General features: G+C 36.6%; 2 protein-coding genes across 4 annotated transcripts in view; one reads left to right on the top strand and one right to left on the bottom strand.

The window, feature by feature from the left end:
• Positions 1-854, bottom strand: part of POLR3G (RNA polymerase III subunit G) — a 41321-nt gene extending 40467 nt beyond the window's left edge. The window contains exon 1 of one of the 3 annotated variants that reach the window (XM_063664973.1): positions 404-854. The gene's annotated coding sequence lies outside the window, so the exon portion shown is untranslated. The remainder of the gene's footprint in view (positions 1-403) is intronic. The other 2 variants (XM_063664977.1, XM_054488062.2) reach the window with 2 other exon arrangements.
• Positions 47-25050, top strand: MBLAC2 (metallo-beta-lactamase domain containing 2). Its single transcript, XM_054488053.2, has 2 exons — positions 47-883; positions 21708-25050. The coding sequence occupies exons 1-2, from the start codon at positions 430-432 to the stop codon at positions 22091-22093; spliced, it is 840 nt and encodes a 279-aa protein (XP_054344028.1). The 5' UTR covers positions 47-429; the 3' UTR covers positions 22094-25050.
• Positions 25051-26096: the final 1046 nt, after the last annotated feature.

Below are 26096 nucleotides of genomic sequence, written 5' to 3'. Positions count from 1 at the left end.
GCCCTGGCGAACCAGTGGGTGGGCGGTCCTAGCGCTTCCTACCCTCACTCCGGGCCTCTGCTGTCACACGCCCGGGGTGGCGAAAGGGTCGCCACCTGAGTCTCTATTCTGCTGCAGTGGCCCCTGCGTTAAAGCTCTCTCGTGGTGCGGCTGCCGAGGCTGCAGTAGCTCCTGCTCTCCCGTGCTGGTGTCGCAGCCTCTGCTTGCTGCCGACCTGGCGGAAGGGTGCGGGAGCGCACGCTACAGGCAGCGTCGGTCTGCGTCCTTCCTCCTATTCCGACCCCCGCATCCCCCGCCCCCGCCTCGCTCTGCGCCTCCTCCCTGGCTGCAGGCAGACCGCTTCATACAGCCGCAGCGCCCGGTGTCTGGACAGCCTGTGGGAGACTCGCGCGCCCACACTCACCCCTCCTGGCTGCACCCCTGCCCAGCATGTCGGCGCTCGAGTGGTACGCCCACAAGTCTCTAGGCGATGGTATCTTCTGGATTCAAGAACGTTTCTACGAGTCGGGCAATCGTGCCAACATCTGGCTGGTACGCGGCTCCGAGCAGGACGTGGTGATCGATACAGGCCTGGGGCTGCGCAGCCTCCCGGAGTACCTGTACTCCTCCGGCCTCTTGCAGGACCGAGGGGCCAAAGAGGACGCGGCGCACCGGCCGCTGCTTGCCGTGGCCACCCACGTGCACTTCGACCACTCCGGCGGCCTCTACCAGTTCGACCGGGTGGCCGTGCACCACGCCGAGGCCGAGGCGCTGGCTCGCGGGGACAACTTTGAGACCGTGACCTGGCTCTCCGATAGCGAGGTGGTGCGGGCGCCCAGCCCCGGATGGCGGGCCAGACAGTTCCGGGTACAGGCGGTGCAGCCCACCCTCATCCTGCAGGATGGTAATGGGCCCCCGCGGGCGCGCGCTTTCGTTAAGGGAGGGTATTGGGAAGAGACTGTCCGAGTGCCGCATGTTGCAGACTTGGCGTGGCCATAAAGGGGATTATTTTGGCACCTCGCAGAATCACTTCTGTTTCACCCTTCCCTGAGTAAAAACCCACTTCACCAGAGCCAAGGCCATCACACGCTTCCCTGCCAGAAACCAGCTCTGGCATCTTCAAAGGAGATTCTGAGTACTCCTTTGAAAGCCGGCACCACCCCCTCCCTAGCCAGTTTCCTGCGTCGGCTGTAGTAGTAACACTACAGAGACTTGTGACTGACTAGGGATTTCTCATTCTTTCCCTAAGCACCTGCCCGACATTTCCAGGAGCTTTCGTAGTGAGCAGACTTTTAAGGAATGACGCCTCACGGAGAGTGCATGTCATGATCTGGGCTTTTGAGAATTGCAGACTTCATCAGCTTGGTCACTACCGGGTATGGGCAGTTCCCACCTGTAGCCTTAGAGAGTCATCAGACCAGTGATTCCAATCCGCTAATGCGATTGGAAACCTTTCAGATAGGTTTCTGTTCTTGATGTTGCCTCACGATTGCAAAAGCTTGATAGTAATCATAAACATAGAATGTCTGAGTCTTACTTTATGACAGATATTTGGTCTGGTTGAAAGCAAAGCCTGAGAAAGATCAATAAGGAAGTAATTTTCGGTAGAGGTAAATTATGTGGACTAATGCATAGGTAGCCATGGTCCTCTTTGGCTCTGTGAAAGGCAAGTATGGAATTCAGAGAGAAATTCATGGAATGAAAATAAATAGATTAGGGCCTCAGCCCATTCTCCCTACGCAGGGACTTAAATAATTGAGCTAATTCGCCACATCAGCAATATTTGGTATATTAGTTTTCTATTTTCTTTTTAAAATACTTTTAATTTCATTTTATCTTCACAACACATTTAAAGTGAGGCCACTGACCCCCCAGTTAAATGGCTTGCCTGAGCCAGATCATGATAAAAGCTAGGATACGAGTCTAGGCACAATAGATCAAGGCATGCAGAACATACATAAATCCTGCCTCATAAATATATGATGATAATTTTGAGTGGAATGTGAAAGGCCCCTTCTTTCCTTTAGCGTGAGACCATTTTAATTACCAATTTGGTTTATTAAAACGTGCCTCTATATGGTAGAAAAATTCAGTTGCTGCAGTATAATGAAGCTCACTTTATGATCAAACAATATGGCAAATAATGAAATATTTTACCAAAATCGGTTTATCTCACAGATAACATCTTCCTCATTTGAGATATTTTAAAAATTGCAATATTGTACTGCTTATCGGTGCTAAAAAAAATTGCAAGATTCTGTACCTCACCCCCACCCAGCAAAAGTCTTCATTAAAGTTTTAAATCTAAATTTAAAAAAAAACTGATTTAGATAGGAGTCTTGCATTATCTGACAATATGAGATGAAAGTACATGTACATTAAATTTTAATTTACATTAAAGTCACACCTAAATTTTAATTTACATTAAAGTCACACCTAATTACTGTGTTTCATGATAAAAATGGGTACTTTTAGAGGTAAGATTTCCATGCAGTTGATAGGTATTCAGACTGAATTCTGACACCCGGACCAAAAATGTTTACATTAGTATTAAAATATACTTAAATTGTTGAAAAGAATAAATTACTTTTGAAATTTACTTTTGATTCTCTGTCAGCAATGTGAAATCAAAGGTGAAAGAATGATAGGGGTTGTTTTATAGATGAAGAAAGAACCTATGCAGGCCTGAGTATCATGTGTGAGGTCACATAGCCCATCTCGGAAAGAGCTGGGACTAGAACCCAGGTTTCCAGTTGATGGTAGAATCCCAACATTTTTGGAGCTGAAAGGGACTTGCAAACTACTTATGTGGTGCTTTAAGCCTTTGAAAGGGTGAAAAGAAAGCTTAATGTTTACCAAACACTTTGAAGGTGATAGTACTGTGTTATCCGTGTTATCAAAAGTTGTTTTTCATTAGGAGCTGGATGCCCCACCCTCTCAAGTAGTGTCTAATTTCCTCTCTTCTCAAGAATATTAATTTCTCATATCTTCTGAATGATGTCTCCTGCTAACTTGCTGTTAACATAATCCAGATGCCCGGGAGGATACATAAAATATTTGTATTAAAAATTTGTTTACAGTTACACACATGAACAGCATAAAGTCTTCATTGCTTTGGTAGAATGCAAGGAGCTGAAATCATTTACTACATTTCCTTTAATGAATTGATGATCACTTGTCATGGAGAAGCATAAATCTGTGCACTGTATCTCTAACCCAAAAGCCGACTTGTAAATGAGGGACAAGGAGAGAATAGCCATACCATCCAGTGCATTATTCTGGATAAAAAAGCAACTTGCCCTACTAATAGTGAAATGGTTATCTTCCTCTAAGATAGCAGTAGACCTTAAATTGACATAGTACATACCTCTTGAGTGGGCATACATCATTTTGCCCATTTTTCACTATAGTCAAATGATACAAAGTTCTGGCATTGTGATCCCTATTACATACATGTTTAAACCATATGCCCAGTGTCACCAAGATATTATCTCAGAGGAGTGGTTTCAGGCGGACTTAAGTCATTTGCAGAGACTAAAATAGGTTGTAGGAAGGTGGTGGATTGAACAGACACATCTAATTTGGCTGTCTTCTGAAGCACCATTAATGTACTGTGAGAAAACCGTGATTTAAATTTAAATCCCCATTGGCGGGGGTAACTGTTTCGGATGCTAGAAAGTAGATGTGGTGACTAAGTTAACAGTTTTATACTATGCCAGCAAAGGGAAATTAAGAGCCAATTCAGTTTGCACCGCCGAAGCCTTAAAAAACACAGGAATTAGCAATAGGCAGTACCTCAGTGGCGGCAAAGGGAAGAGTAAGTAGAATTTCTTGAAAACCTTTTAAGAAGCTCTTAAAACTCTAGTGAATGCCCCTCCCTCTCCCATCCAATTAGTTTATTCTCTGGGGATAGTAAAACAAAGGAGTTTCTTGATTGAAGGATGCCAAATTACTACTGAGCTTAAGGGCTCAGTATGGAAAACAGGAGAAAGTGTGTGTGTGAAGGGCTCAGTATGGAAAACAAGAGAAAGTGTGTGTGTGTGTGTTCTAGTTTCCTAGAAGGATGAGAGCCAGGCCTGTGTGTGTGTGTGTGTGTGTGTGTGTGTGTGTTCTACTAGTTTCCTAGAAGGATGAGAGCCAGGCCTTTCCCCACCCATGTTATCTAGGGAATCTGCCTCCTAGAAGAAAGACGAAGATACCAATGTAGAGGAATACCTAAGAAATCCTGGCCTCTTTCTCTACTGTGAAGCCTTGGTCACCAGGCCCCATGCATGTGCTGCAAGCAGCCTTCTTGTCCCCCCTTCTTTTTTTTAATTGATACCTAATAGTTGTAATTACTTATGGGGTACGTGTGATATTTTGATAAATGCATACAATGTAATGATCAGATCAGGTTATTTAGAATATCCGTCACCTCAAACATTTATCATTTCTTTGTGTCGGAAGCATTCCAAATCTCCTAGCTATTTTGAAACATACAATAAATCCTTGTTAACTCTAGTCTATCAAACACTGGAACTTATTTCTTTTATCTAACTGTATTTTTGTACCTATTAACCAATCTCTTCATTCCCTTCCCCCTAACCCTTTCCAGCCTCTGGTAGCCACCATACTAGCACTATCTCCCACATATGAGTATAAACATGAGATATTTGTCATTTTGTGCCTGGCTTATTTCACTTAACATAATGCCCTCCAGTCCCATCCATGTTGCTGCAAATGACAGGATTTCATTATTTTTTATGAGTGAATAATTCCACTGTGTATATTGTCCCACATTGTCTTTATCCATTCATCTGTTGATGGACACTTAGGTTGATTCCACATCTTGGCCATTGTGAATATTGCTGCAATGAACATGGGAATGCAGTTATCTCTTTAGTATTCTGATTTCCTTTCTTTTGGATGTACATACCCAGCAGTGGGATTGCTGGGTCATATGGTAGTTCTATTTTCAGTTTGTTGAGGAACCTCCATACCATTTTCCATAGTTGCTGTACTAATTTACATCCCCACTAACAGGGTACAAGCATTCCCCTTTCTCCACATCCTTGTCAGCATCTGTTATTTTCTGTCTTTTTGACAATAGCCATTTTTACTCATGCCCCCCAACTCTTAAACAGGCAACCAAGCATTATAAAAAAACTGAGAAAATTCTCTAACATGAGATCAACTATTAAAACAAACAGCATAAAGCAATTTGAGAGTGGGGAACTATCATCAATATCATCGGGGGATAAGACAAGCTATTGCATTCAAGATATCCAAGAGTCAATAAGGATGTTTTAAACATAAATAGCAGAACAATATTCACCAAAACAAACAAACAAAAAAACAAAAAAACTCTTGGAATTTAAAACATCAGAAATTACGTAGCAGCAGGTCTGGAAGATAAAGTTGAAAAACCTACTAAACAGCAGTAAGGGAAAATGGAAACTAGGAGAGAAAAAGACTAAAATAAGTAGGAGGACCAGTTTGGAAAATCCAGCCTTAGAATAATGGATGCAGAGATAGGACAGAGAAGGTGAAAGAAAAGAAATAGTAGGGTGGCCGGGCACAGTGGCTCATGCCTGTAATCCCAACAATTTGAAAGGCCGAGGAGGGCAGATCACCTGAGGTCAGGAGTTCAAGACCAGCCTGGCCAACATAGTGAAACCCCGTCTCTACTAAAAATACAAAAATTAGCTGAGTGTGGTGGTGCATGCCTGTAATCCCAGCTACTCGGGAGGCTGAGACAGGAGAATCGCTTGAACCTGGGAGGCAGAGGTTGCAGTGAGCCGAGGTCGTGCCATTGCACTCCAGCCTGGGCAACAGAGCTAGACTCTGTCACACACACACAAAAAAAAAAACAAGAAATAGTAGAGGTAGAGGTAATCCAATAATAAATCACACAATTAAAGGATATAAGTTTTCCAGATTGAAAGGGCCCACAGAATTCGCAGGATAATAGATGAAAACACATCCAAACTAAAGCATGTTACTGTAAAATTTCAGAACACTGAGATCAAAGATTTTACAAGCTTAAAGAAATGTAAACAAAAGAGTTATGTACTCAGAATAGAATGGTTTTGGAGGTAGCAAAGAAGAAATCTTGCCTTCCAATTTGAATGAAAATGATTTCCAATCTAGAATTCGATATCCCATGATTTGAGAATCAAGTTCTCAAATTATTTCCCACATACTGTTACTTAGAAAGCTACTAGGATATGTCCCTTCAAAATAAGGGAGTGAACCAAGAAAGAAGTAATATAGTAAACAGGAAATCTAATTCAAAAGAAAGCATCAGGAAGATGCAGCAGATGACACTCTAATAATGATAGTACCCCAGGCTTAGAGGGTCCAGATTGGAGCAGTTGAATCATAATTCTTTTTCAGGGGGATGTGATGGTATGTGGAGAGTGGGGAGTAAAGAGAACTAAAAATCCTATTTCACAGTGGAAGTCAATGGCTAACATAAAATTTTAAAACCAAGAGATAATACATGCATGAAATCACAGTATACCCAATTGGTAAATATGGAAATGGAGTATAACCATTATTTAGAGATAACTATATCTGGTAGAGGTAACTACCAGAAGAAATAGCTGAGATTGTTAAAAGTGGTTGCATCATGGAAGCAAGATTGGAGATAGAGCAAAAATGGGGCAAAGAAATTTTTTTCTTACATTTTAAGCCCCTCTGAAATATTTTATTTGAAATATGCACATATATATTTTTGTGTATAAACTGAAATTTTAAAAGATAAGAGGATGCCAAGTTGGAAAAGGGCGTAAGAGAAGTCTAGAATGATGGGAATCTGGACAATTAAATCAGGGTGAAGTTGGATTTTGTGTACGTGTGTGTTTGTGTGTTTATGATACACTTCATAGGCATTTCTGGTTCTTGTAAGAGAGGTGCTCATGAAATTCTATATGTGAGCATTATCAGCATATTGAAAGCATTTTTAAAGCCACAGGATAATGGCAGAACTAATGATATTCAGCAATCATGGCCTTATTAGTTGCTTACAGTTGGTATCCATTTTGATGGGTGGCTACTTACATTGTATCTATTGCTAAATATTTTAGTATCACCTCAATATAACCAAAGATCAATAAGATGCTGTCCCTGAATTGGTAATTCTGTATAGCTTCTTTTTTGGATCAGTCTTCTCTTACATTTAACCTTTCTCTACGTTTATTAAACAGTTGGTCTCCAGTAGCTCTATTACTAAATCAACTTGGCAATAATTTGTTTGCCTTACCTGCCAATCATACAGGAAGTGGTAGTGGTTTGTAATCGCTAGAGGCACCTTAAGTCTGGACTAATTATCCTATAAAGGAATTCTGGTCCCTTAAGACTGGAATGTGAAGAACTCTGGGAGTGTCCAAAACCATCTTCATGTCACTACTGGGATTCAGACAAGACAAAATGGGCAGATGAAGCAGCAAATGAGGCTCTGCCCTGACATAGATTTCAGCTACCCAGGACAGATGCCAACTGGCTTCTTGCTCTTGTGTCCTGAGAGTACCATCCCGACAAAAATTCTTTCAGAGAATTTAGCCCTATGTTATACAGTGCTTGGCATCATCCATTAGAAAAGTCATTTAGGCATAGTGATAGTGGTTCTAGATCTTTGGTATGCAGGAGCTTGTTAAAAATAGCAAGTTCTAGGCTTTAACACCTAAGTTTGGATGCTGTAGGACTTGTGTGTGACAAAGGAATCCTTATTTTTAACAGTCCCCAGGTAATTCTGATGCAGAGGTTCTGCATACCATAATTTGAGAGATATGATATTATTTAATAGAATTACACTGCATAGCATTGTATAGTGCAATTATGGCTATGCAGTATTTTACTTCATCCTTCTTCACATGTTGTCATAACTGAAGAGGCAATGCTGCCTGAGCAGTATTTCTCAAAGCATGGTCCTGCACCAACAGCCTTAGTATTGCCTGGGAACTTGTTAGAAATGTGGATTCTTGGGCACTAGTCTATCAGTGCAGATCCATCAGTGCAGTAATTGGGGGTGGGGCCCAGCAGTCTGTGTTTTAACAAGCACTACAGGGAATTCTGATGCACACTAAAGTTTGAAAACTACTAGTATAGTTCCTTGCTTCCCAAACTTGCTTTCCCAAAATCACCTTGGTTGGTTGTTCAGCATACGGATTTCAGACTCTTCCCCAAAAGATTAATTCAGAAACTTTGGAGTGGGTCTAGAAACTTGTGTTTAACATGTGTTACAGGTGATTCTTATTGTTACCAGCAGTGAATCCATACGGGTCTGCAGCAATCTCACTTCTTGCCTCCTCGGAAGAAAGAATTCGACTGAGGGGCAGAAGGCAGAAGGAGAGACCGAGGCAAGTTTTAGAGCAGGAGCAAAGGTTTATTAAAAAGCTTTAGAGCAGTAATGAAAGGAAGTAAAGTACACTTGGAAGAAGGCCAGGCGGGCACTACAGAGATCAAGTGCGCAGTTTGACCTTTTGCTTTGGGGTTTTATATGTTCTCATACTTCTGGGGTCTTGCATCTCTTCTCCCCTAATTCTTCCTTTGGGGTCGGCTTTCTGCATGCACAGCGGCCTGCCAGTGCTTGGGAGGTGAGCATGCACAATGTGTTTACTGGAGTTTTATGCATATTCACTTGAGGCGTTCTTCGCTTACCAGTTGAATGTCCCTGGAAGGTCACATACCAGTTAAACGCCACCATTTTGTCTGTTAATGCACATGCTTGAGCCCACTCACCCACCTCTTAAAATCTTATTGGGAAGCTGCTGATCACCAGTTTCAGGTGTTTCTGTCTGTTGGGAGACTGCTTTACCCTGGCATGAGCTGCAGCTGATTCTTATTTTAGAGAGAGAGTTTCAGCAACCACCTGACCATCACCTGACATTCCTGATGTGTGTGTGGGGTTGCGGAGAGCCCTCTCCTGCCCTGCTAATGCCTGACTAGCCACCCAGTATACCATTATCACATGCAAATTCTAGAAGTCTGGATTAGATTTGTTTTTCAAACTATTGCATGCATGAAAAACACCTGGAAAGCTGCTACTGCTGCTACTGCTACTGGTCCTCAGATCATGCTTTGAACAGTAGAATTGTAGAGGCAGATCAGTCCACAACGGAAGATGGGAGAAATGATACAGATAATGACACAAATGGCACTTCAAAAGCAAATAATTGGGAATTCAAAGTATTAAGAGAGGCCTTTAGGAAAATTGTTAAGGCTGTTGACTTTTGCCCAAAGGACCTTCTGTATGAGAAGAAAATAGCACTTTACAGGGCATAATATTATTACATTTAATCTCACTGGGAACTGTGGCCAAGGCAGATTAGCAAACTACCAAAAAGACTCTCGACTGATAAGATTAAATTTAGTAATTCTTTAAAATGAAATTCTAACTAAACTGTTTTCCATTTCCCACTATGTACTATAAAATTTTAGTCCTTTCTACCCCCCCCGCAAAAAATTTAGTCCCAGTTTTAAATCATCTTATTTTTTTAAGTACTAATGATACTCAAATAACAAGGAATTTCTTTACTCCTAAATTCAGAAAAGAAATAATGTGAATCCCTGGGCTTATAAAGCAAAAGCCAGAAGTACCAGCATATTCAGAAAATGTATTTGAAGCATTATGTGTATCTTTAAAATTAATGATTTTTTTGCATTCAGTTCTATTATATCCCTTTTAATAGCTTTTTATGAATTAGATACAATTCATATACCATAAAATTCACCCATTTAACATTATAATTCAGTGGCTTTTAATATATTCAGTTGTACATCTGTTACAGTCAATTTGAGAATATTTTTCTTACCTCCGAAACAAATAGCCCCCATATCTTTTAGCCATCATCCCCCTCAACATCCCCAGCCCCCTATCCCCACCCCAGATTTGTCTATTCTGGATATTTCATTTAAATGGAAAAATTACAATGTGTGGACCTTCACAATTGCCTTCACTTAGCATTATGATTTCAAAGTTTATCCATGTTGAAGTGTGAATCAGTACTTCATTTATTTTTATTACCAAATAATATTTCATTTTATGAATATGTACCATATTTTAATACCCATTTATCCACTGATGTACATTTGGATTGTTTCCACTTATTATATCTTTTTTAACAGCTTTATTAAGGTATATTTACACACCATAAATATACCCATTTTAAGTGTATGGTTTGATGAATTTTAGGAAATATATTCTTGCATGCAACTATAACCACAATTTAGTTCAAGAACACTTCTGTTACCCCTGAAAGTTTCCTCCTGCTTTTTTTTTCAGTCACCTGCTGCCACCCCTGGCCTCACTGATCTGTTTTGTGTTGCTATAGTTTTGATTTTCTGAAAATTTTCTATACAATCATGATATATATATATGTATATGTATATACATATATATACAAGACTATGTATGTATGTATATATGTATGTATATACATATACATACAAAAGACTGTATATATACATATATATGTGTATATACATATATATGTGTATATATACAGTCTTTTGTGTCTCCCATTTTCCATTTGGCTTCTTTTGGATATTCATCCATATTGTTGCATCTATTAATAATTCATTCCTTTCTATTTCTGACAAATATTCCATTATATGAATATAGCATTTTATTTATCTCTTCACCTGTTAAAGGAAATTTAAATCTTTCCAGTTTGGAACTGCTGTGAATAATACTGCCATGAACATTTGCATACAAGTCTTTGTGTGGATGCATGTTTTCATTTCCCTTAGTAGACACCTAGGAACAGAATTCCTGGGTCATATGGTAAATGTATGTTAATTTTTTAAGAAAGTGCCAAACTGGTTCTCAAAGTGATTAGACCATTTTATATTCCTAACTGCAGTGTGTAAGGGTTCCAATTTTTCCAAATCTTTTCTTTTTTTAAAAACTTTTTTTATTTCAATTGGTTTTTGGAGGAACAAGTGGGTGTTTGGTTACATGAATAAGTTCTTTAGTGGTGATTTCTGAGATTTTGGTGCTCCCATTACCGAGCAGCATACACTGTACCCAATGTGTAGTCTTTTATTTTTGAGACGAAGTTTCACTCTTGTTGCCCAGACTGGAGCACAATGGCACGATCTTGGCTCACTGCAACCTCTGCCTCCCGTGTTCAAGCGATCCTCCTGCCTCAGCCTCCCGAGTAGCTGGGATTAGAGGTGCCCACCCCACGCCTGGCTAATTTTTGTATATTTAGTAGAGACAGGATTTCACCATGTCGACCAGCCTGGTCTTGAACCAATGTGTAGTCTTTTATCCCTCACCACCCCACACCCTTTCCGCCGTGCTCCCAAAGGTCGGTGTATCATTCTTTTGCCTTTGCATCCTCATAGCTTAGCTCCCACATATGAGTGAGAGCATATGATGTTTGGTTTTTCTTTCTTGAGTTACTTCACTTAGAATAATAGTCTCCAATTTAATCCAGGTTGCTATGAATGCCATTATTTCATTCCTTTTTATGGCTGAGTGGTATTGTGTGATATATATATGGTGGTATATATATATACACATATATATATGCACATATATATGTGTATATATATTCCCATTTTCTTTACTTGTTGATTGATGGACATTTGAGATTGTTCCATATTTTTGCAATTGCAAATTGTGCTGCTATAACCATGCGTGTGCAAGTATCTTTTTCGTATAATGACTTCTTTTCCGCTGGGGAGATACCTAGTAGTGGGATTGCTGGATCAAATGGTAGATCTACTTTTAGTATTTTAAGGAATCTCCACACTGTTTTCCATAGAGGCTGTACTAGTTCACATTTCCACCAACAGTGTAAAAGTGTTCCCTTTTCACTGCATCCATGCCAACATCTATTATTTTTTGATTTTTTGATTACGACCATTTCTGCAGGAGTAAGGTGGTATTGCATTGTGGTTTTGATTTGCATTTCCCTGATACTTAGTGATGTTGAGCATGTTTCCATATGCTTGTTGGCCATTTGTATATCTTCTTTTGACAATTGTCTATTCATGTCCTTAGCCCGATTTTTGATGGGATTGTTTGTTTTTTTTCTTGTTGATTTGTTTTAGTTCTTTATAGATTCTGGATATTAGTCCTTTGTCTGATGTACAGATTGTGAAGATTTTCTCCCATTCTGTGGGTTGTCTGTTTACTCTGCTGATTATTTCTTTTGCTGTGCAGAAGCTTTTTAGTTTAATTCAGTCCCATCTATTTATTTTTGTTTTTGTTGCATTTGCTTTTGAGTTCTTTGTCATGAAGTCTTTGCCTAAGCCAATGTCTAGAAGAGTTTTTCTGATGTTGTCATCTAGAATCTTTATGGTTTCAGGTCTTAGATTTAAGTCTTTGATCCATCTTGAGATGATTTTTGTATAGGATGAGAGATGAGGATCCAGTTTTATTCTTCTACATGTGGCTTGCCAATTATCCCAGCACGATTTGTTGAATAGGGTGCCGTTTTCTTACTTTATGTTTTTGTTTGCTTTGTCGAAAGTCAGTTGGCTGTAAGTATTTGGCTTTATTTTTGGGTTCTCTATTCTGTTCCATTAGTCTATGTGCCTATTTTTATACCGGTACCATGCTGTTTTGGTGACTATGGCCTTACAGTATAATTTGAAGTCAGGTAATGTGATGTCTCTGGATTTGTTCCTTTTGCTTAGTCTTGCTTTGGCTAGGCAGGCTCTTTTTTGGTTTCATATGAATTTTAGGATTGTTTTTTCTAGCTCTCTGATGGTGGTATTTTGGTGGAATTACATTGAATTTGTAGATTGCTTTTGGCAGTATGGTCATTTTCACAACATTAATTCTACCCATCCATGAGCATGGAATGTGTTTACATTTGTTTGCATCATCTATGATTTCTTTCAGCAGTGTTGTGTAGTTTTCCTTGTAGAGGTCTTTCATGTCTTTGATTAGGTATACTCCTAAGTATTTTCTTTTTGTTTTTTACAACTATTGTGAAAGAGGTTGAGTTCTTGATTTGATTCTCAGCTTGGTCGCTGTTGGTATATAGCAGAGCTACTGATTTGTATACATTAATTTTGTATTCAGAAACTGCTGAATTCATTTACCAGTTCTATGAGCTTTTTGAGTGAGACTTTAGGGCTTCCTAGCTGTGTGATCATATCATCAGCAAACAGTTACAGTTTGACTTCCTCTTTACTGATTTGATGCCCTTTATTTCTTTCTCTTGTCTGATGCTTCTGGCTAGGACTTCCAGTACTGTGTTGAATAGAAGCGGTGAAAGTGGAGATCCTTGTCTTGTTCCAGTTCTCCGGGGAAATGCTTTCAACTTTTCCCCATTCAGTATAATGTTGACTGTGGGTTTGTCGTAAGTAGCTTTTATTACCTTAAGGTATGTCCCTTCTATGCCGATTTTGCTGAGGGTTTTAATCATAAAGGGATGCTGAATTTTGTCAAATACTTTTTTCTGCATCTATTGAGATCATCATGTGATTTTTGTTTTTAGTCCTATTTAGGTGATGTATCACATTTACTGACTTGCATATCTAAACCATCCCTGGATCCCTGGTATGAAGCCCACTTGATCATGGTGGTTTATCTTTTTGATATGCTGTTGGATTCAGTTTGCTAGTATTTTGTTGAGGATTTTTGCATCTATGTTCATCAGGGATATTGGTCTGTAGTTTTCTTTTTTTTGTTATGTCCTTCCCTGGTTTTGGTATTAGGGTGATGGTGGCTTTGTAGAATGATTTAGGGGGGATTCCCTTTTTCTCTTTCTTTTGGAACAGGATTGGTACCAATTCTTCTTTGAATGTCTAATAGAATTCAACTGTGAATCTATCTGATACTGGACTTTTTTTGTTGGCAGTTTTTTTAAAATTACCATTTCAATCTTGCTGCTTGTTATTGGTCTGTTCAGAGATTCTGTATCTTCCTGGTTTAATCTAGGAGGGTTGTATATTTCCAGGAATTTATCCATCTCCTCTAGGTTTTCTAGTTTATACATGTAAAAGTGTTCATATTAACCTTGAATAATTTTTTGTGTCTCTGTGGTATCCGTTGTAATATCTCCTGTTTCATTTCTAATTGAGTTTATTTGGATAGTCTCTCTTCTTTTCTTGGTGAATCTCACTAATGGTCTGTCAATTTTATTTCTCTTTTCAAAGAACCAGCTTTCTGTTTCATTTATCTTTTGTATTTTTTTAAAATTTCAATTTCATTTAGTTCTGCTCTGATCTTGGTTATTTCTTTTTTTCTCCTGGGTTTGGGTTTGGATTGTTCTTATATTCTCCAGTTCCATGAGGTGTGACCTTAGATTGCCTATTTATGGTCTTTCAGACTTTTTGATGTAGGCATTTAATGCTATGAACTTTCCTCTTAGCACTGCTTTTGCTGTATCCCAGAGGTTTTGATAGGTTATGCATCACTGTTAGTGTTCAGTTCAAAGAATTTTTAAATTTCCATTTTGATTTCATTGTTGACCCAATGATCATTCAAGAGCAGGTTATTTAATTTCTATGTATTTGCATGGTTTTGAGGGTTTCTTTTGGAGTTGATTTCCAATTTTATTCCACTGTGGTCTGAGAGAATACTTGATATAATTTCAATTTTCTTAAATTTACTGAGTCTTGTTTTGTGGCCTATCATATGGTCTGTCTTGGAGAATGTTCCATGTGCTGATGAATAGAATGTAAGAAATCAAAAACATGATACAAGATATGAAAGGTAAATTCTTCAGTGAAATAGATAGCATAAATAAAAAACAGTCACAACATCTGGAAATCAAGGACACATTTAGAGAAATTCAAAATGCACTGGAAAGTCTCAGCAATAGAATCAAACAAGCAGAAGAAAGAACCTCAGAGTTCAAAGACATGGCTTTTGAATTAACCCAATCCGTCAAAGACAAAGAAAAAGGAATTAAAAAAAAAAAAAATGAACAAGGCCTCCAAGAAGTCCGGGGCTACGTTAAATGTACAAGTCTAAGAACAATCAGTGTTCCCAAGGAAGAAGAGAAATCTAAAAGTTTGGAAAACTTATTTGAAGGAATAATCGAGGAAAACTTACCCAGCCTTGCTAGAGATCTAGACATCCAAATACAAGAAGCTAAAGAACACCTGAGAAATTAGTCACAAAAAGATCATCACCTAGGCACATAGTTATTACGTTATCTAAAGTCAAGATGAAAGGAAAGAATCTTAAGAGCTGTGAGAAAAAAGCATCATGTAACCTATAAAGGAAAACCTATCTAACAGCAGAAACTCTACAAGCTAGAAGGGATTGGGGTCCTATTTTTAGCCTTCTTAAACGAAACAATTATCAGCCAATAATTTTGTATCCAGTGAAACTATACTTCATAAATGAAAGAAAGATACAGTCTTTTCTAGACAAACAAATGCTGAGAGAATTCACTGCTACCAAGCCAGCACTACAAGAACTGATAAAAGGAGCTCTAAATCATGAAACAAAACTTTGAAATACAACAAAATAGAATCTTCCTTAAAGCATAAACCTCACAAAACCTATATAACATGTAACAATAACAATGTAAAAAACAAACAACAAAACCCCCCCAAAAAAACAAGGTATCCAGGCAACAAATAGTGTGATGAATAGAATAGTGTACGTCACATCTCAATACTAACATTGAATGTAAATGGCCTAAATGCTCCACTTAAAAGATACAGAATGACAGAATGGATAAGAATTCACCAACCAAGTTTCTGCTGTCTTCAGGAAACTCACCTAACACATAAAGACTCACATGAACTTAAGGTAAAAGGGTAGAGAAAGATTTTCCGTGCATATGGACACCAAAGGTAAGCAGGCTTGTATCACACAAAACAAACTGTAAAGCAACAGCAGTTAAAGAAGACAAAGAGGAACATTATATAATGATAAAAGGACTAGTCCAACAGGAAGATATCACAATTCTAAATGTATATGCACCTAATACTGGAGCTCCCAAATGTATAAAACAATTTCTACTAGACATAAGAAATGAGATAGATGGTAACACAATAATACTGGGGGACTTTAATACTCCACTTGTTGACAGCACTAGACAGGTCATCAAGATGGAAAGTCAACAAAGAAACAATGGACTTAAACTATACCCTAGAACAAATGGACTTAATAGATATTTACAGAACATTCTACCCAACAACTACATTTTTTAATTTTTTATTTGTTTGAGATGGAGTCTCACTCTGTTGCCCAGGCTGAAGTGCAATGGTGCAATCTCACTGCAACCTCTGCCTCCCAAGTTCAAGCGATTCTCCTGCCTCAGCCTTCTGAGTAGCTGGAATTACAGGCATGCACCACCACCCCCGGCGAATTTTGTGTTTTTGGTAGAGATGGGGTCTCACCATGTTGGCCAGGGTGATCTCGAACTCCTGACCTCAAATGATCCGCCCGCCTCAGCCTTCCAAAGTGCTGGGATTACAGACATGAGCTATGCGCCCAGCTGACATCTTTTTCAACACTTGGTTTTGTCAATCCTTTTCAATTTAGCCATTCTAGTGAGTGTGTGGTGGTACTTGATTGTGATTTAATTTGCATTCACTAAAAACTAATGATGTTGAGCATCTTTTTGGTACTTATTTGCTAATCAGATATCCACTTTATTAAATGGTATATTAAAATCTTTTTTAAAAATTCAGCTTTTTTATTATTGAGTTATGCAAGCTCTATATATTCCGGATACAAGATTTTATCAGATATACATTTTGCAAATACCTTCTCCCAATGTGTGGCCTGACTTTTCATTTTCTTAATGGTGTCTTTTTAAGCAAGAAAGTTTATAACTTCAAGTCCAGTTAGCAATTTTTGTCTCATGTTTTATGATTGTTGTGTCATATTTAAGAGCTCTATGTCTAGCCCAAGGTCACAAAAATGTTCCCCTAATTTTTCTCTAGAAGCTCCCATATTTAGGTTTATGATATTTTCAGTTAATTTCTGTGAATATTGTGAAGTGAGGGTTGAGAGGTTCTCGATTCTTATTTGTTTGTCTGCAAATGGATATACAAAGTATCCCAGTCCAATTTGTCAAAAAGACTGTCATTTTATCCATTGAATTATCTTGTTTGACCTTTGTCAAATATCTATTGACAATATTGTGTCTACTTTCAGACTCTCTGTTCTCTCACATCGATTATGTCTATTTAGTCAGTAACACAGTATCTTGATTACTGTAGCTTTATTGTACGCTTGATCTTAGCCAAAAGACTGAGAAGCCATGTTTTATTTTAACTCTTGAAATTAGTTAGTATACGTCTTCTTACTGTGTTCCTCTTTTTCATAATTGTATTGGCTATTCTGGGTCATTTGCATTTCCATGTGAAATTTAGAGTCAGATTTTCAGTTTCTTCGAAAAAAGGTCAAGATTTTGACTGAGATTATGTTGAATTTTTACTGGCCATTACAGTAGCCACTAGCCATGTATGGCTATCAAATTTAAGATTACCGGATATGGTGGCTTACCTGTAATCCCAGCTACTTAGGAGGCTGAGGCTGGAGGATCATTTAAGGCCAGGAGTATAAGACTAGCCTAGGCAACAAAGCGAGATCCTGTCTCTAAAAAAAGTTTTTAAGTTAGCTGGGCTGGTGTCATATACCTGTAGTCCCAGCTACTTGGAAGGATCCCTTGAGCCCAGGAGTTCAGGGGTTACAGTGAGCTATAAGCAGACCACTGCACTTCAGCCTGAGTGACAGAGATTCTATCTCTTTAAAAAAATAATTAATATTGGTTAGAATTAAAATTTTAATTCCTTAATTGTACTAGCTTTATTTCAAGTACCATTAGCCACACCATATTGAACAGTATTGAGAACCAACATTTCAATCATTGCAGAAAGTTTTATTAGGCAGTGTAGCTATTGGAAAAATTGGGTTACATTACCATCATAGCAATATTGAGCCTTAGTGATATTGAGTCAGTCAGTAAGCATAGCCTCTCTCTCCTTTTATTTAGGTCTTCTTTAATTTCTCTTGACAGTGTTTTTGTAGTTTTCATTATACAGTGTTCATATATTACAAAACATCTTTTGTCAAATTTTTTCCCAAGTATTTTATTCTTTTTGATGCTATTTTGAGTCAAATGTTTTAAAATTCATTTTTGATAGTTATTTGAAGCATATAGAAATATAGTTTATCTTTGTATGTTGATCTTTTATCCTGTGACATTGCTAAACTTGTTTTTTAGTTCTCTAGCTTTTTCCTACTTAGGATTTTCTGTATGTAAGATTATGTCTAAATAAAGACAGATTTTCTTTTCTAATCTGTGAGACCTTACTCTCTTTTTCTTGGCTTATTACACTGTCTAGGATCTTCAGTATAATGAATAGAAATGGTAAGAGCAGACATTCTTGCCTTGTTATCTTAGGAGACTTTCTATTCAAAGAGGTATTACCTCTTTGAATAGAACACTTAGATGTTCATAAGTGACTTTTATCAAGTTCAAGACCTTCCCCAACTATTCCTAGTTTGCTGGAAGTTTTAATCATGAATGAGAATTGGATTTTGTCATATGCTTTTTATGTATCTATTGAGATAATCATATGGCTTTCTCTTTTATTAATACAGTATATTACATTAATTTATTTTCACTAGTTAAACCAAACTTAATATTTCTGGGATAAACTCCACTTGGTCATTTTCCTATTTATAAGTTGCTGGGTTTGATTTGGCAATATTTTGTCAATAATTTTAAGATTGCATTCATTAGGTATATTTGTGTATAGGCTTTTTTTTGTTTTGTTTGAAAGAGTCTCTCCCTTTGTTGTTCAGGCCGGAGTGCAGTGGCGCCATCATAGATCTCTGCAGCCTCAAATTTCTGGGCTCAAGCAATCCTTCCACCTCAGCTTCCTGAGTAACTGGGACTACAGGCACAAAACACACTGCCTGGCTTTTTTTTTATTATTTATTTTTAATTTTTATAGAAACGGAGGTCTCACTATTTTGCCGAGGCTGGTCTCAAACTCCTGGCCTCAAGCAATCCTCCCACATGTTGCCAAAGTGCTGGGATTACAGGAGTGAGCCACCGCACCAGGCCTGATGTTGTTGTTATTTTAATATATTGTCTTTGTCTGGCTTTTATGAGGGTAATAACTGAGTTAGATTTCTCGTCTATATTCTGAAAGTCTTTATATGGGTTGAAATTATATAGGGTTGAAATTGTCTCGTTTTAAAATGATTGACAGAATTGATCAATGAAGCCTCCTTTGAGCCAAGACTTTTCTTTGTGGGGAGACTTTAAATTGTTAATCAATTTCTTTGCTTGATATACATTTATTTAAACTTCATTTCTTCTTGGATCACTTTTGATAATTTGTCTCTTTTTAAGAATATGTTCATTTCAAATAAGTTGTCAGATTTGTTGGCTTAAAATTGCTCATAATATTCCCTTATTCTCCTTTTAATTTCTTCAGGGTCTGTAGTGATGTTCCTTCTTTAATTCCTATTTTAGCAAGTTGTATCTTCTCTAATTTTTTCTTGATTTGTCTAGCTACAGGTGTATCAATTTTGTTGTAGTTTTCAAATAAACAACTGTTGGTTTCATCTCTTTTTTTCTGTTGGTATTTGTATTCATTTATTTTTGCTCTGCCCTTTATTATTTCTATTAACACTTACTTTGTGTTTGATTTGTTCTTCTTTTCCTAACTTCTTAGGATAGTAATTTGATTATTGATTTTAAACATTTAATCCTTTATAAAATAAGCATTTAAAGCAATAAATTTTCTTCTAAGTACTGCTTCAGCTGTATTCTATACATTTTGATATGTTTTGTTTTCATTCATTCAAAATATTTTTATATTTCCCTTTGATTTCTTCTTTGATCCATAAACAATGTAGAAGTTTGCTGTTTGCTTTACATATATTTGAATATTGCCCATATTTATTTTTGTTCTTCCTAATTTGTTATTTTTTGTCTATTAAAAACACATAATAAGGTTGGGCACAGTAGCTCATGCCTGTAATCCCAGCACTTTGGGAGGCCAGGGAGGGAGGATCGCTTGAGGCCAGCCTTGGCAACATGGCAACCAGCCTGGCCAACATGGCGAAACCCCGTCTCTACTAAAAATATAAAAATTAGCCAGGCATGATGGCACACGCCTGTAATTCCAGCTACTTAGCCGGCTGAGGCACAAGAATTGTTTGAACCTGGAAGGCAGAGGTTGCAGCGAGCCAAGATTGCGCCACTGCACTCCAGCCGGGGCGAGAGAGCGAAACTCTGTCTCAGAAAAAACAAAAAGACTACATGTTATCAATTTTCTGTTCATTTTGTTATTTCTAATATAATTATGTTGTAGTCAGAGAACATACTTTGTATGATTTTATTCCTTTTACATTTATTGATTCTTGCTTTATGGCCTAGCTTTATAGCCTGTTGAATATTTCAACTACAGTTGAAAAGAATGTGTACTTTGCTATTTTGGAGTAAAGTGTTTTATTTTTGTCAGGTCAAGTTGGTTGATAGAGTTGTTCAGGTCTTCCATATCCTTATTGATTTTTTGTTTACTTATTTTATGAATTACACAGAGAAGAATATTGAACTCTCCAAGTATAATTGTTGAATTGTTTATTGTTTATTTCTGTTTGTTTTTGCTTCATGTATTTTTGGTGATGTTTTATGTGCATGTACATTTATAATTGTTATTTATCAGTGTATTGATTTAATGTACATTCTCATAAAATTACTTCTTTTTAGTAATATTCTTGTAAAAATCAATTTTGTCTTATATTATTAATATATTAATATTAGCTGCCCTAGTTCTCTTCACAGTAATATTTAATATGGTTAAGCTTTTCAACCTGTTTGTGTCTTTGGCCTTATAGTTTCTTTCTTGTAGGCTGCATATATCTTGATTTTTAATCCAGTCTGACAATCTCTGCCTTTTTATGTTTACCAAATCCTGATTATTACACCATTTTGATTCCTTTATTAATTTTTTAGCTATATATTTTTAAATTTTTTCCTGTGTATGTGCTTGCACTAGAGATTACATTAGGAATCTTTTAATTTACCATGATTTACTTCAAGTTTATACTAATTTAATTCCAGTGAAACAGAGCAATTTTGCACCCATGTTGGTCCATTTCCTCTCTGCTGTCGGTAACTGAAATCTGAGATTTTACCCTATTTGCAAGTTAGCCTGCCAGAGTTTAATGTATTCTGACAGAAGACTTGAGGTTCCTGGGTCAGAGATTAAGGAGATTATTACTCACATATTAGAGCATCATCATTTATATCAATTCCTCAAGCCCTAATTCTGACAGGGTGATACAACAAGAGGCAAAATACAATAAAATTCCCTAGAGCAACATTCATTAATTGTGTCAACAGGATACTGGTACCATAGATGTGCTGAAAAGTTTCACGATCAAATAAGTTTGAGAAATTGTACAACTGTATCTACTTTGTGTATATTCACAGTATACATTCATATAATAAAAGCTCAAAGAAGTCTTTCTGAAAAGAAAGCTGCTTAATTTTCTTTAAAGTGAGAGTTCCTCAAATTATTTGACCACAGAACTATCTCCTTTTCATTTATGTATCACGATAGCCTGTAGAAGTAGTGTTCCACATTACTTGCTTTGACAAACACTGGTCTAGCAAACAATAGGAATGAACTATAGGCAGCTTATTTTTAAATCATCATTAAGAAATACAGTATTTATGAAATAAAGTGTCATCCTTCCCAATTTCTTTGGAAGCATATAATGCTCTTCTATGCTTTAAATGCTAAGTCAAGTATACAACATGTTTATCTGTAAACTCTGTTTCCATTTGTAGGGGATGTGATCAACCTTGGTGACAGACAGCTCACTGTTATGCACATGCCAGGTCACTCCAGGGGCAGTATTTGCTTACATGACAAAGACCGAAAGATTCTCTTCAGTGGAGACGTCGTGTATGATGGATCACTGATTGACTGGCTCCCATACAGCAGGATAAGTGACTATGTTGGAACCTGTGAACGTCTAATAGAATTAGTGGACAGAGGTCTGGTAGAGAAGGTGCTTCCTGGGCACTTCAATACCTTTGGTGCTGAAAGGCTTTTTCGATTGGCTTCTAACTATATTTCAAAAGCTGGGATATGTCACAAAGTTTCTACTTTTGCCATGCGATCTCTTGCAAGTTTAGCTCTACGTGTAACAAATTCTAGGACCTCACCCTAGTATCTATACTGATAATATATTTTGATTAATTATATACATTAATTCATTCTGTGCTATTTAACTGATTAATAGTGAGCATTTCATGAAGTGCTTTTATACCACTATTATATATCAGAGAAAGATTGAGAATGAATAAGCCAAAAAGAAAATTGTTAGTTTGTTTTCTTTCTTCCAAGAAAGAAGCCACTTAAATAAGCTTATACTTTGCCAAAGCTGTCATCTTGTAATGTATGCTCTAGAAATAACATAAAGGTTTATGGGGAAGCAAAGAGAGATTTTATGGCAAGAGAAAGAACTGCCCTCGCCTCTGTTTGTCTTGTTTTATTTCCTTGATGACCTAGGAAAAAAGGCATGTAGAGTATTATGTTTATACTTTAAACTTGATATTTTTAGTGTATTATTTAAAGATAAAGGTTCTTGGGTTTAAAATACATCAGAACTTATTGCAGACATATAAAGTAACATTGAGAATGACAACTAAAATATTCCATTGTTATGGTCCTGAATTTTTTATGCTTCATTTCATGTATTTATTCTTTGTATAATTATAGCATACATGACATGTTATGTAATATAACTTATGAAAAGTACAGTGAATTTTGCTTTATTGCAAAGCTTTAAATATAAATTTCAGAGTGCTTCAGTAAAAAGCTACTATATATTGTTGTTTGTTATTGTGTAAGTAATATTTTCAGTTATGAAAGTGAAATGCAAATGTCTGTTATCTAACTACAAATTGTCAGATTGCTTAAAAGGACACTGTCAGGCAAATTTGAAAATATACACATTGAGAATAATTTTTTATCATTATATTCTATTTTAATATTAACAGCTATTATAAACAAAATTTTTCCTGTTAAATAGCGACTTCAGTATTGTGTTATGTTTTACAGTATTAAAACAACTATGAAGATCTGCAGCTATTCTTTTACTTAACATGCATATGTACTACAGAGGGATTTTTAAATTAATTGCAAAATGTGCATTAGCTATTGACTTAGGGTGAATTGCCTTTTGTATCCTGATTCACAACACCTATTCCTGTTCAGTATTCTTTGTCTTGAATAGAGAAGTCTATGTTCGTAAAGTCATATAAACAGTTATACCACTATTTAGTAAAAAGTTTTAGTTTGGTGCTGTTAATAATAATTTGTTAAAAGGACTTTTAGAATATTTCATAAAGGGTTTTAAACAGTTTTTTCCCACTGCCTTTTTATTACTGACATATCTAAAACCAGACTGAAATTGCTTTGGAAATCAGATTTTTTAACATTAGGAAGATCCAGCAATTTTGGTTTCTGAAAAATTACGAAACTTTTCTACCCTACAGATGCCCAGGTTCTTTAGTTTTTTATTCATTCATCTCACACACAAACATATACATACACAAACACATCCCCACATGCAAACACACACAGTCACATATATACATGTGTAGCACAGCGCTAAACACTGTGGAGGCTAAAAAAAGTCAAAGACAACATTATAAGTAAAAGTTGAAAGCACACAAAATATAAATAATAGTGTATGCAAGTTAATGTACATTATACATGCATGTAAGGGACATAAATGGAAGGGTGTGAACTTTGGTTAGGCAAAGTTTACTGGAGGAGGGGATTTTGAGTCAAATTTGGAAGGATGAACTTGTTAGATGGTCAGAGTTGGAAACAAAACAATCCAAGAACAGGGATATAAGCATTGCTAATCTAGAATAGTCTATTCCTTGTGAAAATATAAATTTAATTTTCAGGAATCCAGTATATTCCAAACACCACATATTTAGCATGAGAAAAATTGATTTGTGTTTGTGTATATGAGTCATTCTTAATGGGAGACAAGCTGAACTGCCATATGCCACCAAATGAACCTTTACTTCAATCAAAAAGGAGGGTATGATTGGTTCAATTATATTAATAGAATATCATGGGCATTTCTCTATGATGGTCACCCAAGGCAGCAGGTCTCTTTCAACTGGGTGCAACATTGAGAATAATGATTTGGTTCAGGGCAACTACAAATAATCACTTACTAAGCCTTAAATAAAGCCATTATTTTTATATCAATAGCACAAAGGAAAACCAAAAGTCCTTAACCACTGACCATTTTTATCATATTTTAGGCCTTTTTTTTAAAAATCAGGGTATAGTAGGCACTAAGTTTTATTAGGAAATATTTAAACCTGCTGAAGGATTTATTTATAAAAAGTGCAATTTTTCAAAACACATTATTATTTTTTAATTTCCCAATTATTTCAGTTTTTCAAATTGTACCACAACATAGAACTGTGATATTTTGCTATTACTTCAATGTGAATAAATAGGGTAAAGTATATCATTTATTGAGTGCCCATGCTGTACATTTAAAATATGCGTTATTTAATTTAATCTTACTCCCAGCACCAAAAGGTAATTGACCAGCCTCAACACAATTTTGGACAAAGCTGGTAACTGAACACAAGTCTGTCTGCCCCACACCTCTTTCTCTTGTATCTGCACAATAGCAGAAAATTGGCAAGGTGTATTTTTACTTTTCAAGATGCCATGTGTGCCAAGAATAAATCAAATGATGTTAAAGCATAATAATAACATATCTTTAAAAAGCTTTTCAAAATATATTTTCACCCTGACAGTGACCCTTGTAACTTACGATTTTTTGGAAATATTAGTATGTAAGTATAATTCAAAGTTGTCAAAATGTAAGACATTTAGAAGTAATTTTTATTATTTATATTGTTAATACTTAATCATTGGAAATTCATTTTCCTTACTTGATGTTTTCTTTCAACTGAGAAGCCTAAAACAAACAAAAACCTTGTGTGTTATCCTGATATAGTTGACTAAATGTATTTGTTCTTATATGGATAGTAATATGAATGTGACATGCACCAATTGTCCTATTATAATTTTCAGATAAGTGTAACTAAGCACTTGTGTAATAAATTAGTCATTTTATTTCAATCTATAATTGATATTTTTATAACATTAGCAAGTTTCTATTTAATTTCTTGCAAGGATATTTGCTGTATAAAGTGCAGTTTTGAGAAGCTCATGGTCAATAAGATAACTAAATTCGTGAGAAAGAATAGAGAACCCAGAAACAGAAAAATACTCATATAAGCCTTTTGTAATTAAGAAATATGACAATTCAAATCAATGGGTAAAAGATAGACTATTCAATAAGTGTTACAATTGTTGATGTGGGAAAAATGGCCCCTGCCATTATAAAAATAAATTCCAAATGGGTTAAAGACCTAAATGTGAAAATCAGAACCACACATGTATTAAAAGAAATCATATTTAACACCTTGGAATGGGGAAGATCTGCCTTATATAGACACAAAAAGCAAAATTACATCAAAATTTTAAATGTCTTAGAATTTAGATGAAATCAAGTTAAAAAGAGATTAAAAAATCACAATTTGTATAACATAAAACAATTTAGCAAATATAAAGAATGCCTACAAATCAGTAAGAAAAAGATAACTACTGTAAGGGAGGAAAGACGTTTCTTCTACCCTCTTAAGTTCTATAGCTGGGGCTGTGAATTAAACTGACAAAAGACAGATTAATAGGAGAAAAGCATATGTATACAAATTTTATTTAATGTTAATAGTTTTATGTATACACACAGGCCTTCATGAAGACCCATAGAAGCAGATAGGCCTGAGCACTTATATACCATTTTAACAAAAAATGACAAATTGTGGAGGTGTGACAAGACAAAGGAAAGTGGAGTTTTGGCTAAGGGTGGTAAATTGTGGGAAAGTGAACAGAAAATACATGGGAGAAACCAATGGAAGATAAGGATTACTTTAGGAGGTTTGTTTATGCAGATTTATTTTGGCATAACTCTTCATCTCCAGTGAGAAGAATGTTCTCTTTACGGTATGGTGGAGAAGGGTACCTCTCTCATGGGAAATGTTATGCCCTGCTTTTGGGTAGTAAGGGGGCATCTACATTTTCTCAGTTACCTTCAGTTCAAAAATTCAGTATACCAAAATGGC

This window comes from Pongo pygmaeus, chromosome 4 (genome assembly GCF_028885625.2).
Source record: "Pongo pygmaeus isolate AG05252 chromosome 4, NHGRI_mPonPyg2-v2.0_pri, whole genome shotgun sequence".
Taxonomy (NCBI): domain Eukaryota; kingdom Metazoa; phylum Chordata; class Mammalia; order Primates; family Hominidae; genus Pongo; species Pongo pygmaeus.
This window is presented reverse-complemented; position numbering and strand designations above follow the sequence as displayed.

Coding starts and splice junctions, on each gene's coding strand:
- MBLAC2 (XM_054488053.2), top strand. CDS start 430: ATGTCGGCGCTCGAGTGGTACGCCCACAAGTCTCTAGGCGATGGTATC. Junction 884..21,707: donor CACCCTCATCCTGCAGGATG/GTAATGGGCCCC, acceptor TTCCATTTGTAG/GGGATGTGATCAACCTTGGT.